General features: G+C 62.5%; 2 protein-coding genes across 6 annotated transcripts in view; one reads left to right on the forward strand and one right to left on the reverse strand.

Moving 5' to 3' along the window:
- The window catches only part of MSTO1 (misato mitochondrial distribution and morphology regulator 1), a 3,896-nt gene extending 483 nt beyond the window's left edge, over positions 1-3,413 (forward strand). Inside the window, exons 2-13 of one of the 3 annotated variants that reach the window (XM_077764180.1) lie at positions 51-120; positions 200-275; positions 473-527; positions 608-746; positions 922-1,039; positions 1,113-1,247; positions 1,334-1,486; positions 1,698-1,829; positions 1,899-2,083; positions 2,272-2,407; positions 2,483-2,595; positions 2,843-3,413. In XM_077764180.1, the coding sequence (XP_077620306.1) occupies positions 51-120; positions 200-275; positions 473-527; positions 608-746; positions 922-1,039; positions 1,113-1,247; positions 1,334-1,486; positions 1,698-1,829; positions 1,899-2,083; positions 2,272-2,407; positions 2,483-2,595; positions 2,843-3,269 (1,739 nt within the window). In that variant the 3' untranslated portion in view covers positions 3,270-3,413. The remainder of the gene's footprint in view (positions 1-50; positions 121-199; positions 276-472; positions 528-607; positions 747-921; positions 1,040-1,112; positions 1,248-1,333; positions 1,487-1,697; positions 1,830-1,898; positions 2,084-2,271; positions 2,408-2,482; positions 2,596-2,842) is intronic. The other 2 variants (XM_077764181.1, XM_077764182.1) reach the window with 2 other exon arrangements.
- Positions 2,666-16,092, reverse strand: part of GON4L (gon-4 like) — a 70,357-nt gene continuing 56,930 nt past the window's right edge. For 2 of the 3 annotated variants that reach the window (XM_077764178.1, XM_077764177.1), the window contains exons 20-22: positions 13,793-13,909; positions 11,741-13,402; positions 10,732-11,326 (exon numbers count right to left, since the gene is read on the reverse strand). In XM_077764178.1, coding sequence (XP_077620304.1) covers positions 10,877-11,326; positions 11,741-13,402; positions 13,793-13,909 — 2,229 coding nt within the window. In that variant the 3' untranslated portion in view covers positions 10,732-10,876. Of the gene's footprint in view, positions 3,562-3,857; positions 3,961-4,054; positions 4,635-5,078; positions 5,278-6,205; positions 6,320-7,244; positions 7,365-7,464; positions 7,609-8,079; positions 8,224-9,620; positions 9,819-10,504; positions 10,642-10,731; positions 11,327-11,740; positions 13,403-13,792; positions 13,910-16,092 lie in introns of those variants that run through there. The other variant, XM_077764179.1, reaches the window with a different exon arrangement.

A 16,092-nucleotide genomic window follows, 5' to 3' on the forward strand; every position in this document is an offset into this window, starting at 1 on the left:
CTTGGCGGCCGCAGGCTGTGCCCCGACGTGGCCTGTTCTTTCTCGCACAGGTAGCCTGAGCTCCCTAAAACAAGAAGGTGGCCTCTACAGGGACAGACAGCTGGACGCGGCAATAGCTTGGTATCGGTGACACACGCAGTTTGGGCACAGGAAGCTGGACAGCCGTGGGGGACTGTCGCTGAGATCCGTTTTCTTTCAGGCAGGGAAAGCTGACCACACACAGGGAGGAACTCTGTCCCCAAACCCCTGGCCTCCAGGACCTTCTGAGCGCAGAGGTGAGGCCTCCAGAGAAGGAGGATTCGGGGCCTCTTCAGTACCTTGGGATGGCATTCTGGCAAGAAGCACGTTTCCAAAGAAGTGTAACTAGAGTGAACGCAGGCGGCGGGGCTGGCCTGCAGGACCCGGAGAATCGGTCCGCTTGTGCCTCCAGGCTGCCGGGAACTCAGCGCAGGTTCTTTTCTCCGCCTTCCAGGGAGTGCTGAGTAGTGATGGTACCTGGAGGGTCAAATCCGTTCCCACTGGCAAAGGTGAGACTCCATGGGCACCACAGGGTGGGGAACGGGGCAGAGCAGCAACGGGAAGAACGTTCCTTTGGACTCTTCTTCAGGCCCCGCACCGCTCACCACTGCGACAGCCCCCAGACCGTTCATCCCCACGGGGGGCAGCATCAGGGTCTGGTCAGATTTCCTCCGGGTCCATCTCCACCCCCGGAGCATCTGTATGATTCAGAAGTACAACCACGATGGGTATGCAGGCCCGGGGGGGAGGGGGGGGAGGGAGAGCAAGGAACAGGTCCCCCCCTCCCCGTGTTGATGAGGCCCTTGCAGCCACCTTCCCCACCCCCACTGCAAGTGGGATCGTGGGGGGCGGAGGCTGGAGGGCGGGGCTCCTGCAAGTCGGGGTTGTGCTCCCGCGTGGCAGGGAGGCGGGCCGCCTGGAGGCCTTTGGCCAGGGCGAGAGCATCCTGAAGGAGCCCCGGTACCTGGAAGACGTGGAGGACAGGCTGCACTTCTACGTGGAGGAGTGTGACTACCTGCAGGTAGCAGCGCGGCCGGGCGGACGCGGGCAGGACCCCAGGCCCGCGCTGCCTTCCACGCCCCGTCTCCTTCCAGGGCTTCCAGATCCTGTGCGACCTGCACGACGGCTTCTCCGGGCTGGGCGCGAAGGCCGCAGAGCTGCTCCGGGACGAGTACTCGGGACGGGGAATTATAAGCTGGGGCCTGCTCCCTGGGCCCTGCGGTCGCGGGGTGAGGACGCCCGGGGTGAACAGTCCCGGGCAGGGAGCGGGGCCTCCCGGGGAGAACGCAGCTTACAAGCTCCTTTCCTCCCCCAGGAGCCCCTGAAGAACACCTATCGGGTGTGGAACACGGCGTTGGGCCTGGTGCACATGTCCGCCCACAGCTGTCTGGTCTGCCCCCTGTCCCTGGGTGGCAGCCTGGGGCTGCGGCCAGAGCCCCCCGTCACCTTCCCTCACCTGCGCTACGACGTAAGGCTCGAGGCTCCTGCTGGCACTGCAGCCCTGGCCCCAGCCTTTCTCTGCCACCAGCCCAGTTCTTGAACCCTCCGCCTGAGCCCAGCCTGATGTGGCCCCTTTGGAGCCCACGGTCCTTTGCTTTCTCCCAAAGCACCTGGACGTCCCTGCCATGAGGACTCTGCCCTCGCACCCCGGCTAAGTGCCCTTCCTGGTGTCCCTACAGGCCACTCTGCCCTTCCACTGTAGTGCCATCCTGGCCACGGCCCTGGACGCGCTCACTGCTCCGTACCGCCTCCGCTCCGCGCCACTGCCCATGGCCCACCTGGCAGATATGCTGAACTTCTCTGGGAAGAAGGTACGCAGCGTCAGGCAGGACGCGGCCAGAGCTGAGGAAGCCACTACTTGACCTGTCCCTTCCCTTTAGGTGGTGACTGCAGCGGCAGCTGTCCCCTTCCCCCTGGCCCCGGGCCAGTCCCTTCCTGATGCCCTGGTGCAGCTGGGAGGGGCCGCCGCATGGACCCCGCTGTCTGCATGTGGGAGCCCTTCTGGGACACGCTGCTTCGCCCAGTCCGTGGTGCTGAGGGGTGTGGACAGAGCGTGCCACACCAGGTGAGGGCGGCGGGTTCTCCCCTTCGGACTCCCATCCTGGTCTCGCGCACACCTCTGGGTGTCCTGATGGCATCGCTGCGCTCTTCTCCTTCCGCCCCCGCCCCCACCCCCGCCCGAGACAGGAGCCTCAGCGCCCCGCGTTGGCCACTGGCGTGCGAACGCAAAAATCCCTAGGTCCTGGCCCATAGGTTAAGGACGGCTTTGGCTCTGTCCTGGCAGCCAGCTGGCCCCGGGGACCCCTCTGCCCTCACTGCTGCACGCGTGCACCGCCGGGGAAGACGTCTTGGCCCAGTACTTACAGCAGCAGCAGCCCAGAGTCAGGAGGTGAGTGCGCTGCCCGCTGCCCGCGCCCAGACCTTCCTCGGGTTCTCGCTCAACTGCTGCTCTCTCGCCCCACAGCTCCTCCCACTTGCTGCAGGCTCCCTGCAAGGTGGCTCCCCCGTACCCCCGCCTCTTCTCCCCAGGCCTCAGCCGGGAAGGTCTGCTGGTGGACGGTGCCCCGTCTGGAGCAGGTACGTGGGCGGTGAAGGCATGGGAGAGGTTTTACTCTCTCCTTTCCTACATGAAGGTTCTCACGAGGTCCACAGTTAAACATCCCTTTATTCACTCGATGGCTCCCGAGGGACGTGGCCTTCCTCCGGAGCAGTGGAGCCCAGAGGGGCGGCATGTAGTCCACTGGGTCCACTCCCCCGCCCAGTCTGCACGGCAGAGCCCAGGGTAAAACCACCATTCCAGGACCCCTTTCCCGTCCCTCCGCAGCCGTGGAGAGCATTCCAGTGCTCGGCGCCCTCTGCTCCTCCTCGGCCCTGACCCGGGCCCTCGGGGACCTGGCTGGAGAGCTCAGCAAGCTGGACGTGCGGCGCTGCGCCAGCTTCCTGGCCGCGGGGGTGGAGCAGGCGGAGCTGGACGAGGCGCTGCAGGAGCTGCGCAGCCTGGCCCAGCGCTACCAGAGCGGCGGCCTCGGGGACTAGGCGCGGCGTGCGCAGGACGGAGCCGGTTTACAATAAAGACCGCTGGCCGCCGGAGCTCGGTGTTCTGGGACTGGCCACACCAACACAAGCCTCTGACGCCTAGAGCCACTGTGATGGGGTCCCAGGACAATAAATACACGCGCCGTGGGACCTGGGTGGCGGGGCGGGGGGAGGGAGCCACGGGTACGTTCGGAAAGACCCAGAACGACGCGTGACCCGGCAGAGCCCTCCCCACCCCAGTCGGCCTCGGTCCTCTGCCCCTGTGCCCGTGGCCCTACACCCAGAGCTCCAGGGGCCACGAGCGCGGCGCAGACGCTGCCCGTCGGGGCCAGCAGAGACACCCGCATGCGCCCAGGGTCACGCGTCCAGCTCCTCCTCGGACAGGAGGTCCCCGCGGTCGGACAGCTGGTCCGTGTTGCTGGTGCTGGCTGCGTCCTCCTCCTCCTCCGAGCTGGCCTCGCAGGCCGTGTGGAAGAGCCGCATGAGTTCCCGGAAACGGCGGGAGACCTGCGGCGAGAAGGGCAGCGTGGGCGCCGCCTGCAGCCAGCCTGTCTGTCCCCACAGTGAGCCCGGGAGGCGTGTCCCCCACACCGCGGGGCCCTCCCGTCCCGAGGCTTCTTAGCGCCTCGCCCCAGACAGCACGGCTTCCACGCCCAGCCTGGAATGGGGTCTGGGGCTCCGGCCACCCTGATGCGGGGGCCCCTCCCGGGGGCCACCTGTCCAGCCGCGCTCGGGGTCCTGTCTCCAGCTGGGCCGGCCTGCCCTCGCCTTCCCAGCCCACGTGCTCGGGCCCCCCCACTGACCTCGGCCGGGGTCTTGTTCCCCAGCTGCTGGGAGATCACGCTGAACGTCTGCGGCTGTGCCCCCCGCTCCTGGCACATGGTGAGAATCACGCGGTCGGCTTCCCTGGAACCCACATGCCACAATTAACCCGGTTAGCAACACGGACGTGCCCACGGTTTCCGAACACACGCAGCGGCCACTGCCCCGCCCCACCTACCTCGTCCACAGCACCACCTTTTCCCCGGTGGAGCTGACCTTGCTGTTGTTGGCACAGACCGTGGCTTCTGTGGTCTTCGGCTGCTGCTCACCCACTGGGCCCTTGCCCTGCGTTCCACGGTCCTTAGGCAACCCTCCCCTAGAGGCCTTGGAGGAAGTCTCTGAGGTGTCCTTTCCTGACGAAGAGTCGTGGACAGGCGACGTCCTGTCTGCGGTCTGCACCCCGGCTCTGCTCGAGAGCAACCAGCCCCCCGGGCTGTCCGAGACCTCAGACAAGCGCCTCCTCCCTACGTCTCTGGTCCTTGAGGGAACGGGACTCGGGAAGGAAGCAGGGCTCTCCTCAGTTCCAGGCCACTTCTCGGCTGCCGGCGCATCCCAGGCCGGCATGGAAGGCTGCGGCTCGCCCACTGCCTCCTGGTCCTCGGCCCCATCCCGAAGTCTGGGGGACGCCTCGGCCTGGTTTCTCCTAACCACGGCTCCGGAACTGGAGAGCAGGGCAGTGTCGGGTGAGCAGGGCGGGGGGTCCTCCAAGGAGAGCCGCTCTGTCAGGGTCACTTCCTGAGTGCTCCCCACTGCTGATCCTGCTTAGGAGGAAATTAAGGAGCAGAGAGTACGGACGGGGCCAGGGCGCACCTGGGATGCCCGGCTACCCCAGGGCCGCGCAGGTGGGCTGGGGTGACAAAGCGCCGGTCTCCAGGACGGAGGTGGGGCTGGCTCAAGCCACTCAGGTGAAGATAAACACCCGTCAGGGCCCGGAACGGCAGCCTTCGGGGCGCCGACCAGCGCGGTCCGCGGGCAGGGGGGCGAGTGTGCAGGCGCACGGTCTCACACCCCCAATCTTCGAGAGGACGGAGGCCACAGCAGAGCGACTTGAGGCGGGACAGGAGGATCCCCTGTTACTTATTAGCGAAAGAGGAGGTACCTGTCCGAGAAGGACTTGCTCATCCTGCTCAGAGCCACCTGCTGGTAGTGAGGAGGACACGGAAACTGGGGGCGGCAGGGGGGCCGGGCCGGCAGAGCCTCACCTGGACCGGGCACAGCGCCCCTGCCCGGCGGGCCCGGGGTGGCCTCCACGCCTTCCAGCTCGTCGGGGGCCTCCTCCTCCAGCACGTCCTTGCCCTGCCCGGCCTCCTTAGCACCAGGCCCGGGGCTGGCCTCCCGCTGGGGGCTGCCGCCCACCGACTCGGGGGGCTCCTTGCTCTTGTAGGACCTGCCATCACAGACCTGCAGAACGGCCGCCTTGGTCAGGGGTCTCCCGAGGACGTTACCACGGGCTGAGCCCCGCCCCCGTGCCCAGGAGGTCCACCGAGTCCACGCGCTCTGCCACCTTTCAGCGGCCCAGAGGGTGTCTGCTCCTACTGCCTGCTCCCCCAGCCAGGACCGCACCTTTGCTGCCAGCCCTCCCCCAGAGGCCCCGCGTACTCCAAGCGCTGCTTTCCTGACACAAGTGCACCTCATTAAAAAAAGAAAGCGAGCTGAGAAATAAGTATTTGAAGCAATCGATTTTTATCCAATTCCAAAAGCTTTACCCACCGGATTCTTTTTTTTTTTTTTAAGGTTTATTAATTTTTGACAGAGAGAAAGAGAGAGTATGAGTATGCAGGGGAGGGACACGGAGAGGGAGGGAGACAGGATCTGAAGCAGCCTCCAGGCTCTGCAGTGTCAACAGACAGCCCGATGCAGGGCTCGAACTCACAGACTGTGAGATCATAACCTGAGTCGAAGTCAGACACTTAACCAACTGAGCCACCCAGGCGCCCCATCCACAGGGCTGTCTTTAAAAGCAAATCCGTTCAGTACGTGTAAAAGATTTTTTTTTTTTTTTTGGAAAAGGTAGACTTTTACTAACTTTTTATCACCAGGTTAACTCATGCAATTACAAACTACTTAGAAGTTTCTCAAAAATTACTGCTGTTTAAAAAAATAAAAGCTCGGGGCGCCTGGGTGGCTTAGTCGGTTAAGCATCCGACTTTCGCTTAGGTCATGATNCATTCTTACATAAATAATATTTAATACTTCACTGGGACACCTAAAAAGTTCTATTTTAACTGGAACGGCGTGTGCACGGCCTAGCGCGAGCATGTGGGCCTCGCAGGAGGCCAGGCCGGAGGCCCATGTGGGAGCAGATCCCGCCCCTCGGTCGCCCGCTCACCCGGCTGCTGCAGCGGCCACACCCTCGCCTCCTGCTCTTCTTCAGCTTGGGATCGGGGCCTCCCTCGGGGCAGGAGCAGGCACAGTCCCTGGCGCCATCGGGCCATTCGGCCTCCTAGGGGACACCCGCGCTCAGTTAGCGGCCCAGCACGTCCGCACAGGCCGTCTCGGCGCCTACGCCGGCCTCCTCTTCCATGAGCCCCCGGTTCTCCTCTCAGCCTGGGGACACTCAATCCCAGCCCGTTTTCATCTCCCCAACAAGCCCTCAATGACCCGAAGACCGGCATCTCCCGGTGGCCCAGATGTTTCGAGAAATACTTAAGCCACATAAGATCCGAGGCAAAGTCCCGGGAAAGCTCCGTCCGGAGGCGTGACCTCCTCCCCAAGCCTTGAGCTCCGCCCCTCCCGGCCCCCTTGAGGGGGGGCTTTCTTTGTGCTTTTGGAGGCCCCCATGGGACACGCTCTGTTCAGTAAACCCAGAGGCAAGTTATTATCCCAACTGGCAACAGAGAGATTAAAGATGTCCAAGGTCACCCAGCTGCTAAGAAACCATTTTCCGCAAGGAAGAGTAGAAGAGGCGCGGGGAAAGGCCTCCTTCCTGGAGAGCAGCAGAGCACAGGCGGTCTGCGCAGACCCGCTCGCGCCCACGCACGGCCACTTATGGACACGAGGCCCTGGCGACGGCCTGGCCACAAACGTTTCGGCCTCTCTAGAATGCTGGGACGGCCATGGGGTTCCCTGAGAGAATGACCAGGTATGTTCTAGGAGCACGCGCGCTCTGTCACCAGTGCTGCCAAAGTGGGGACTCGCTTCTGCGTCTTCGTACCAAGAGAAAGGAAGAAGTGAAGACCCCAGAGAAATACCTCCGAGCGAGAGAAGAGGAGAAACAGCCTCCTGATGGGGTGGCTGTGGGCGCGCGTTCAGCGTCCGCGCTCTTCCCGCCGGGGGCTCCTGCTGCCCGGCGCGCCCCGCCAGACACACACACACGCAACTCAGGGCCCGATTCCTGACCAGCAGGTCATGCCCAACGACCCGGATACCTTATCGTGATTCTGGACCCCGATCTCTTTCCTTCTTTTGCTCTTTGAGGCCGTGGGCATCTTGGGGGGCTCCTCCTCCTCTTCCACATCTGGCAGGGCCACTTCTTCAAAGCCGTCAAACTGGGGAGGAGTGGGTGCCGCTCAACGCAGACCCTGGGCAGGCACCCCTCGCTCACACGGCCGGCCCGCTTCCCGAAGCCCCGCGGCCCGGGACCCGCACCTCGTACTCCTTCTCCTCCGTCCAGTTGATCTCTTCGAAGTCGCCCAGCCGACTGGCCGCCGGGCGCAGGTGGTCAAAGAAGACGGAGAACTCGTCCTGCAGGTGGTCGTGGCCCTTGAGGAGCTGCCACATCTGCGTCTTGAGCTGGGGAGGGTGTCAAGGGACAGACAGGCCCCAGGGTTTCTCCAGGCTGCAACCCCACACCGACCCCAGAGACTCCAAGGCCACCTCCCCACTGCCCTGAGGGACACACAGAAACCTCTCTGACAGCCAAGGGTTCTTCCCCCTCCCCTCCCTGCCTGCGTGCCTGCGCTGGCGGGGTGCTCACAGTACGTGTGACCCAATGACGACACTCTCCGATCCCCAGCTCAGGCAGCGTCCCCTGCTTCCCGCACCTCCCCCCCAGGGCACTGAGGGGACCCTGACACGGCAAGAGCAGGGAGGCTCTGGTTTCAGGGGACAAGCACCCCCTATTCCGGGAGCTTAGGAAAAGCCTACAGAGTCCTCGCCTTCCCCGTCCCTCCAGGACGTTCACGGCGCCCAGAAGCCAGAGAACAGGGGCCGGGTCAGGGGACGCCAGGGGGCACAGCGGCAGGAAGCAGGCGGGAGGGGCACCTCGGTGATCTCCTGGGGCAGGCAGTCGGCGCAGCTCTGCAGGACCTTGATGATCTTCTGGTGGTGCGAGGGGTTCTCCGCGAAGCAGATTTCCAGCTGCCGGAGAAACTTGCGGCTCTTCTCAAAAGCCTGCTGCTCCTCAAACTAGCACAGGGGAGAGAAGCGGAGAGAGTCCCTGTGTGGCTGAGCAGGGCCGGGTGCTGCGAGCAGAGGACAGGAAATGCGGGCCTGGGGCGGGGTTGACGGCACGCCGCTATAACAGCCAAACCCACTTTAAGACCTGGGTCCAGGGTGTCTGACTTCAGCTCATGATCCTCTGGTTGGGGAGTTTGAGCCCCACGTCGGGGCTCTGTGCTGACAGCTCTGAACCCGCTCAGGTCCCCACCCTCGCTTTGCCCCTCCCCCGCTTATTCTCTCTCAAAAATAAACATTAGAAAGTATATACACATGTATACGTCAAAGGAGTCAGGCGTCCACCCGCCGTGGGCTGTAAGGCTGGCCAGCCCCCGAGACCAGGGACGTGAACAGACCCAAGACACATGCATGTGTCACGGAGCTGGGGTTCCATGCACTGTAGAATCACACGCTCAAGGTCCTGTGGTGCCACACAGTTTACAATGACTCCACACGAGCCCTCGTCTGAGCCTCGGAGCCACAGGGGAAGAGAGGGCGGAAGGGTGTGCAGTCACCCCGTTCCCAGGATGCCGGGGGGCTCTGTCGGCCCGGGTTATGATCTCCCAGTTCCTGAGTTCCAGCCCCACGTCAGGCCCCATGCTATCAGCTCAGAGCCTGCTTTGATCCTCTCTCCCCCTCTATGCCCCTCCCCCACTCATTCTCTGTCTCTTTCTCAAAGAAATAGACTTAAAAACCAAAAGTCACCCAACTCCCATGTGACCGCCTCAAGCCCACCAGAACCCCTCACTGTACTGCTCCTCCCGGGGTCTCTCAGTCATGACAAGACGCTAAGAACTACTAGAATATTCCCTCACGTTTACACACTTTTTCTCCAAAATTTCAAATGTCACCTTACGTGGCAGCCATCCCCCTCCCGCCTACAGCCCTCGCTGCTCTCTCCTGACACAGTCTTCGTTCTTCAAGGCCTCGTCACCAGGAAGCACTTCACACATTTACCGTTTCTGTCGGTTTCATAAACCTCACATCTGTTTACTACATACGTTTATTTCACTGTCTATCACCTGAGTCTCCCAGGAGAACGCAAGCGCCACGTGGGCAAGGATGTCACCCTTTCTTAGCAGCGTGTGCTGCCCGGCGCGCTGGGCACTCATGAAGTGTGTGCTGCATGGGCGCCTGTCTCACGACAGCAAGGGCACGAGGCACGGGACTTCCCTGAGGCCAGTGAGGACAAGCAAAGGGACGGCCCCACGTGGCCCACGTGAAGGAAAGGGAGAGGAGGAGCCAGGAAGGTCACCCCTTGAAAAGAGGAGGGCTCTGTGGGCCAGGGCAGGGCCATGTGACCGGGAACAGTGTCCGTGAACCCTGCCCAGCCCCACGTCGCCGGCCCCGGCCACCGCAGCACTTACCAATCCACAGGCCAGGGCCTGCTCGGGCAGTAGGAAGGCAGCAAAGTCCTTGAGCAGCTGAGGCCAGTCCTGGAGCAGAAGCTGCAGGCTTCGGTAGAGATCCACAGCCGTCTGCCTCTGAGCACTGGACTCGAACTCGTAGATGACCTGGAGGAAGTCCTCGTACTTGCCGGGGGCGTGCCGCAGGGCTTCTCGCACCTGCACGCGAGAGGCGCCGGCGTCAGTGCTCCGCCCAGGCGCCCACGCCAGGCAGCAGCGCCGGCCGAGGAGCAGGTCCCCGGCCCTGCGCGCGGCGGACACGGCACACACCACAGCCAGCTCACAAGACCAGCGAGCCTCTCTCCCTGGAGCACAGCCCCGGCCTGTCCTCGCGGACGTGAGCTCCACGCGGCGACAGAGAAGGAGCACCCCCTGCGTGTACTGCCACACGCCACCGGCGGAGGGGGAACGACACCGAAGCCAGGAAGGGGAGGCAGCAGCAGCACTGCGAGCAGGCCCATTGCTGGGGGCGGGAGGGACGGGCGAGAACTAAATGGCTACTTTAAGAGAACGAGGCTGGGGCACAAGGCCATGGCCAGGACCGGCTCCTGTCTCTGGAGACCAAGGTGCTTCCCTGAGGTCCGCCCTGGGGCCGAGGCACAAGAGTCTTTGTTCTCAGGCTGAGGCCCCAAGAAAGGTCCTTCTTAGCCAACCCGGTGAAGTCCCCCGTCAGATGATGGAATCCCCTTTGCCCACTTTCTGAACAACAGAGAGGTGATGCTCGGGCACCGACGACAAGCCACGGGTCACTGAGCCCTGTGCCTCCGGCCCCTCCCACAGACCCCTGGAAAGGAGGAGACACGGGCTCAGAGGGACGGGCGCAACAGGAAGCAGCATCCGCATACCCTGGTCAGATAAGCCTGGGCGAAGGCCAAGTCCTTCTGCTCTCGGAGTGGGTCCCGCTCAAGAATGTCCTCGTCGTACAGCAGCAGGAGCTTGGCGGTGTCCTTGCTGGCCCGGGCCCGGCCTCCCCGCCTGCCGCCTGCCCNCACTGCTGGGGGTGGGGGGGGAAGCAGGGGTCTGGGAAGGGCTCAGGAGACCCCGCCCTCGCACCCACCGCCCCCTGCCAGGCTCTGGGAGGGCCTCGGGAGAAGCGCTGGCGGGAAAGGGAGGGAAGGCGAGGCCCCGGGCCCGTGCAGGCAGCCGTGCCGTGTGGGACACTAGGGCACCTCCGCCGCCGCACACTGAGGAAGGGAGGCGTGGGAGCGAGCACAGCCTTAGCCGGGCTCCCGGAGGGCTCCGTGCCAGTGAGGGTCAGCAGCGTTTTCTGAAATGAACGTAGCTCTTAGCCTCACACGTGACCGGTGGTCTGAGAGCCACCTAGACACCGGGACGACTCTGGGAACAAAGCTGGCAGCGCGGGCGCCAGACCCAGGAGCCTGGGGGAGGCCGAGGGCAGGGGATTCCCCACCTGGCGGGGCGCTGCCGGCCTCCGCCTCCGGAGCGGTCCCGGGCGAGGCGAGGGCGGCCGGCGGCTTCTCGGCAGGGTCCCCGGCGGCCTCGTCTGTCATCTCGTCCTCCTTCTGCAGGCTTTCCATCCCTTCTGCCTCCTCCTCCTCCTCCTCCTCGGGCTCAGAGTTCTCCTCCTGGGAGTTCTCCTCCTCGGACTCGCCCTCCTGGCCCGCGCGCCTCTCGGAGGCCAGCCAGGTCAGCTTCTCCATGGTCTCCTGCAACCCCCGAGAGTGTCCCCAGGGCTGGCATCGCCGCGCCAGGGGCCACCAGGGCCCAGCACGAGTCGGCACCCAGGGGGACACGATGCGTTTTGAGAGGTGCCCTCCACCCCGGCGACGGCTCTCCTCTGCGGGCTGCACACGTAGGACCTACACGTGGAGCCGTTTAAACCACACGCAGGGGGTTCACTCTAACAGGTGCGGGACTGCCCCAAGCCTCACGCCGGAGTAAAAGTTCACCCTTCTCCTCTCCTCTCGTCCCCCGCCCCCCAACCTGGGTCTCACAGCGTTGTCAAGAGTCACACAACTAGGGGCAGGACTCTAAACGCAGCACGCAAGCAAGTGGCCTATCAGTAAATGAGGCAAACGGCTGAGACCACAGAACACGTGCGAACATTCCCCGGCTCTCACCTGGAGCTCTGGGACGGACAGCACAGACTCCTCGGAGGCTGAGGACATTCCGTCCTCCTCATCCTGGGTTAGGTCGTCAAAGTCCTCCTCCTCCTCCTCCTCGGGCCCGTCCTTTTCCACCCCAGCTTCCGGCCCAGCCGGGGTCCCGGCCGCCTGGCTGTCGGTGCCGGCCACGGCCTCAAACGTGCCAGGGGGGCTGCTGCGCACCGCGTCGGCGTCGGCACAGGACGGCGCTACCTTCGGCGAGCCTCTGCTCACGGCGCCCAGGCGTCCCTCGTCCCGAGAGGCTGCGGCGGCTCCCGCGGGCGGACTTCCGTCCTCCGCCTGCTGCTGCGGGGCGGGCGGCCGCCTGGGCTCACCGGGCCCCTCCCCTGGGAAGCCAGCGTCCAGCCCCTCAGGGCGCCCTCCCCCGCTGTCCTCACCGGCGCCCTCCCCGGGCTCGTTAGGCTCCACCTTGACGGCCTCCTCCGTGTCCCCGGCGGGCACACTCACAGACTCTCGGGAGCCCGGCAGTGGCGACTCCACACCCGGGCCCCCACCCTCCGCTTTCCCAAGGGTCCGGCCACGGCTGCTGTTCTCCGACAGCTCCTCCTGGCACACGCGGTCTGCTGCCGGCGGCCCTGGGCTGTGCTCCTCTTTGGGGAAGACAGGGGCACAGAGAGGAGACGGTTCCTGGGGTTCTAATTTGGGTTCCAGGCCTTGAAAGGCATCTTTCGCTTCAGCCGAAGGACAACCGATGTCCACGCTCACTTGGGTCTTATCTTCAGGGGCGGCGGGGACAGGAAGACTCACAGAGTTGCCGGAGACGATTAGGGGTGGGAGAGAGGAGGCCACCAGAGGCTGGCTCAGCGGGCAGGGGAAGGAAGTGGGGTTCACCAGGAGGGTGGTGATGGGAATGGCCTGTGGGCTCTGGGCCACGGCCGCGCTGACAGGCTGGATCACACTGCAGCCACTGCCAAGGCTCACGACCTTGACCGTGGTGGCGGGCACGGTGAAGATAACAGGTACGGGGTGGATGAGGGAGGCTGGCTCCAGACACAGAGAGGCCTTGGCCCCCTTTCTCTTTGAGGCTCTTGGCCTTGCACATGGCTTTCGAAACTTAGAAGGGGCCAGTGAGGGCAGCAACACCTTGGGCACAGGGGCAGAGGGGAGCACGGTCTGCGGCTCAGACAGAGGGAAGCCGGTCCTGGCCTCGGGAGTCGTGGGAGGCAGTGCAGCCGGAGACTCAAAGCCGTCTCCGCCAGGGCCCCCCAGTGGAGGGACACCTGGCACCGTCTGTACGACGGCAGCTGGTTGGATCACGTGAGGAATTCGAACCACCATTTTGCTAGGAGGGGCTTCGGCCTGAGCAGACGGCGCCGGAGTTTTCCCGGGGGCCGAGCCAGGCGGGAGGGAGGGGCTGGGCCTGATTAGGAGGGGCTTCAGGACAGATGGCCGCTTCTGCCTCCAGGCCTTCCTGGAAAAACAGTTGGCAACTGGCTTCAGTTTCAGGACTACACCCTTGGGCAACAGCAGTGGGTACGGAGTCTCACTGCCCAGTTCCGAGCTGCCTGTCCCCAGGCCTGGCTCTGAGCTGACCTCAGCGGCTCCCGTCACACTTCCTACCCCTCTGGCGCCGTCAGCTCTGCGGCACAGCTGCTCCCGGATGGATGGCAGGCTGGCCTGTTGAGAGCAAGAACACACGGATCTAGCACATGTCAGGATCTGGCAAAAAAAAGCAGCGCTTGCTGGATTTGTGGGACCTCCTCGGACAGTCTCCAGAAATCTTTCCGAGAAGGATTCTTCTGCAGGACAACGAATTTCTACAAAGACTACATTCCAATCATACCCTCTAGAAACTCATTTGGCCCACTTTTCAAAGACTGTAGAGCCACCCTGTCTTTCAAAGACTGTAGAGGGGGAGGGCAAGAAGCAGGAGAGGAAGGGTGCGTGAGGGAGAGCGCCAGTGCCCCGTCCCACAACTCCAGCACTGGGGGCAAGAAGTGGCCCTTGGCGGCTCTGGCAGGGTTTGGTGTCGCTCGGCCATGTGCGCACTCAGGGAGGAGGCTGCACCTTTAACCAGAATGGAAGCCGATGCTCCTCCCTCTCTACAGGCGGCCTCCACTGATGTGGCTCGATCTCCTCACAGCACTTCACCAGGACGGGCAGCTGTTTGGTCTTCTTATAAAACTGAGCAAGAAGCAATGAAACAGGAGTTACGTTCCATCAGGCTGGGGAGCGGATTGTGCTCACACACTCACACACACACACACACACACACACACACACGTTCATGCACGTAACCAGCACATGCTAAATGCTTCTGCACGTCAAGTTACACTCATCCCCAGTGAAGATTTTATAACACTCTGTGTCATCAGACAGGGACAAGTTTAGGTCACAGAGAAAAGGAAGCAGATGGTCAGAGCAATCATACTTAAAATCTGCTCCTACTCAACAGCTGTCACGATAGTGCCTTAGCTCTCATCTGGGAAACACGGAAGCTTCCTATGAAGGAAATAATGGTGCAAAGGACGCCAGAAAGGAGGCAAAGAAGAGAAGAGACATGGAGGCAGTTCAGTTCTAAGAGTAAATTAACAGGGGCAGAGAACTCGCCATGACTGGAAGCATCCATTCCAGCAACGTCTGTGCTACAGGCCGAGCACACAAATGAGAGAAGATGCTCCTGGTCCCGAGGGGCTAACAGACCAGAAGAAAAGACAGTCAGGGAGGCCAGTGACGACGCCCTCCGCAGAAACGTACGAAGACGCACAGAAGAATGACACATCCAAAATTTGAACGAGAATATTTCTGGAGCAGGTGCAACTACAGATGAATCCTAACGGCACAGAGTTTGCTAAAGCAAGGGGAGGAAGGAGGGAGGGAGCGGGGTGGGGGCAGGGGTGGNTCTCGAACACGTGTAAGGAACCACACGGAGACTGATCTGGCTGCAACAAAGGAATATGGAGGGACCTCCAGACACAAGTCAGAGGGAAGACAAGGTGGGCTTTCCGTGCCGCACCAGGCGGTCTGACCTGTGTCCGGAAGGGTTATCTGGAGGTGGCTAAGGCAGCAACGTGAGGGACAGAATAAATTACGCCAGAATCAGAAATCCCCAGTGGAAACTAGCATGTTCCTCACGGTGTCACCAAGGCCGATGAGCAGCAGGGGAGGAAGCAAGTAAGACCGCAGAGGAGCTGGTGAGAGACCAGCACGCGGAAGCAATCGCGCGGGGGAGGGTCAAGGAGAACTCGCAGCAGCGCCGGCTGAGACAACAGCCAGGTGGAGCGGATCACAGCTGGGGTGAGTGGTGTGTGCACAGGGGGTCTGCTGGTGCCGGCCGGGGGTGGCCACGTCTGGAAGGTGCAGAGGGACACGGTTCAGACCGAGGCGTTGGTGAGGAAACCGAAAGACGACTTCCTGGCAACAGCTGGCGACACAACGCAGACGCTTGGGAGAAAAGTCCAGACCAAAGACACTGACCCAAGGATCGTGAGGGGGCCACTCGCACCAACACGCACGAACAGAGAGGGGCCCACACGCTGCCAGGTCCCTGCGGAACAAGGACACTTGGGTAGAGTGAGCCGGGGGGACTTGGTGAAGGAGCTGCCATGACAGCAAGACGTGGCATGCAGTAGTGAGCGAGCTGCAGGGGCAGTAGGCCAGCCACGCGGAGCAGCACCGGAACTCGGTCCCTGGGTCACTGATGGGGGGGGGGGGCCCGCACTGAGGTCTTGCAGGGCAGACGTCCACACTTGCAGCAGTTACACAGTTAAGGAAGAACTTAGTGTTAAAACAGATTAAGCACATCCGTCTGGCTTTGTTCCTCCTTAGAACCCCATGAAAGGAGAAGGGAGCTGTGGTGAGGTGGGAGCCTACACAGAGAGCGGACGGAAGGAAAGGTAAAAGCAACACACTCTCCAAAGCGAAAGAGTGGATGGAGGAGCAGAGACGCAGGGAAACAAAGAGCCAGATCCCGTGTGAAGGGAAGTTTTAAGGGCCAGCTAGACAGATGTCCAAGCAAAACCTCTAGAAGTGGTGGTAAAGCTGGTACAGAAGCAGACAAGACAAGAAGGACAGTGTCACCCAAATCCCACCCCAGCTGGTGTAGCCGGGCGGCGGCCACCCCAGGCCCAGTGGCAGCGGCTGGACTGAAGCCTCTGGAGACAGCTCCAGCCTCCATCCCGTCCTGCTTCCCACGCGCCCTCTGCCATTCGCCATTAAAAACTACTCAATGAACAACAACAAAAAACAATAAACAAAAAAAAAAGGTACTGGAAATTTACAATATAACAGGAAAAATACAGAAAGAGAAAGATTACAAGGAAAAGAAAAACTGAACTAACACTCCAGAACGTACAACAGAAGACGGA

The sequence above is a fragment of the Crocuta crocuta genome, unplaced genomic scaffold (genome assembly GCF_008692635.1).
Source record: "Crocuta crocuta isolate KB4526 unplaced genomic scaffold, BGI_CrCroc_1.0 scaffold528, whole genome shotgun sequence".
In the NCBI taxonomy this organism is placed as follows: domain Eukaryota; kingdom Metazoa; phylum Chordata; class Mammalia; order Carnivora; family Hyaenidae; genus Crocuta; species Crocuta crocuta.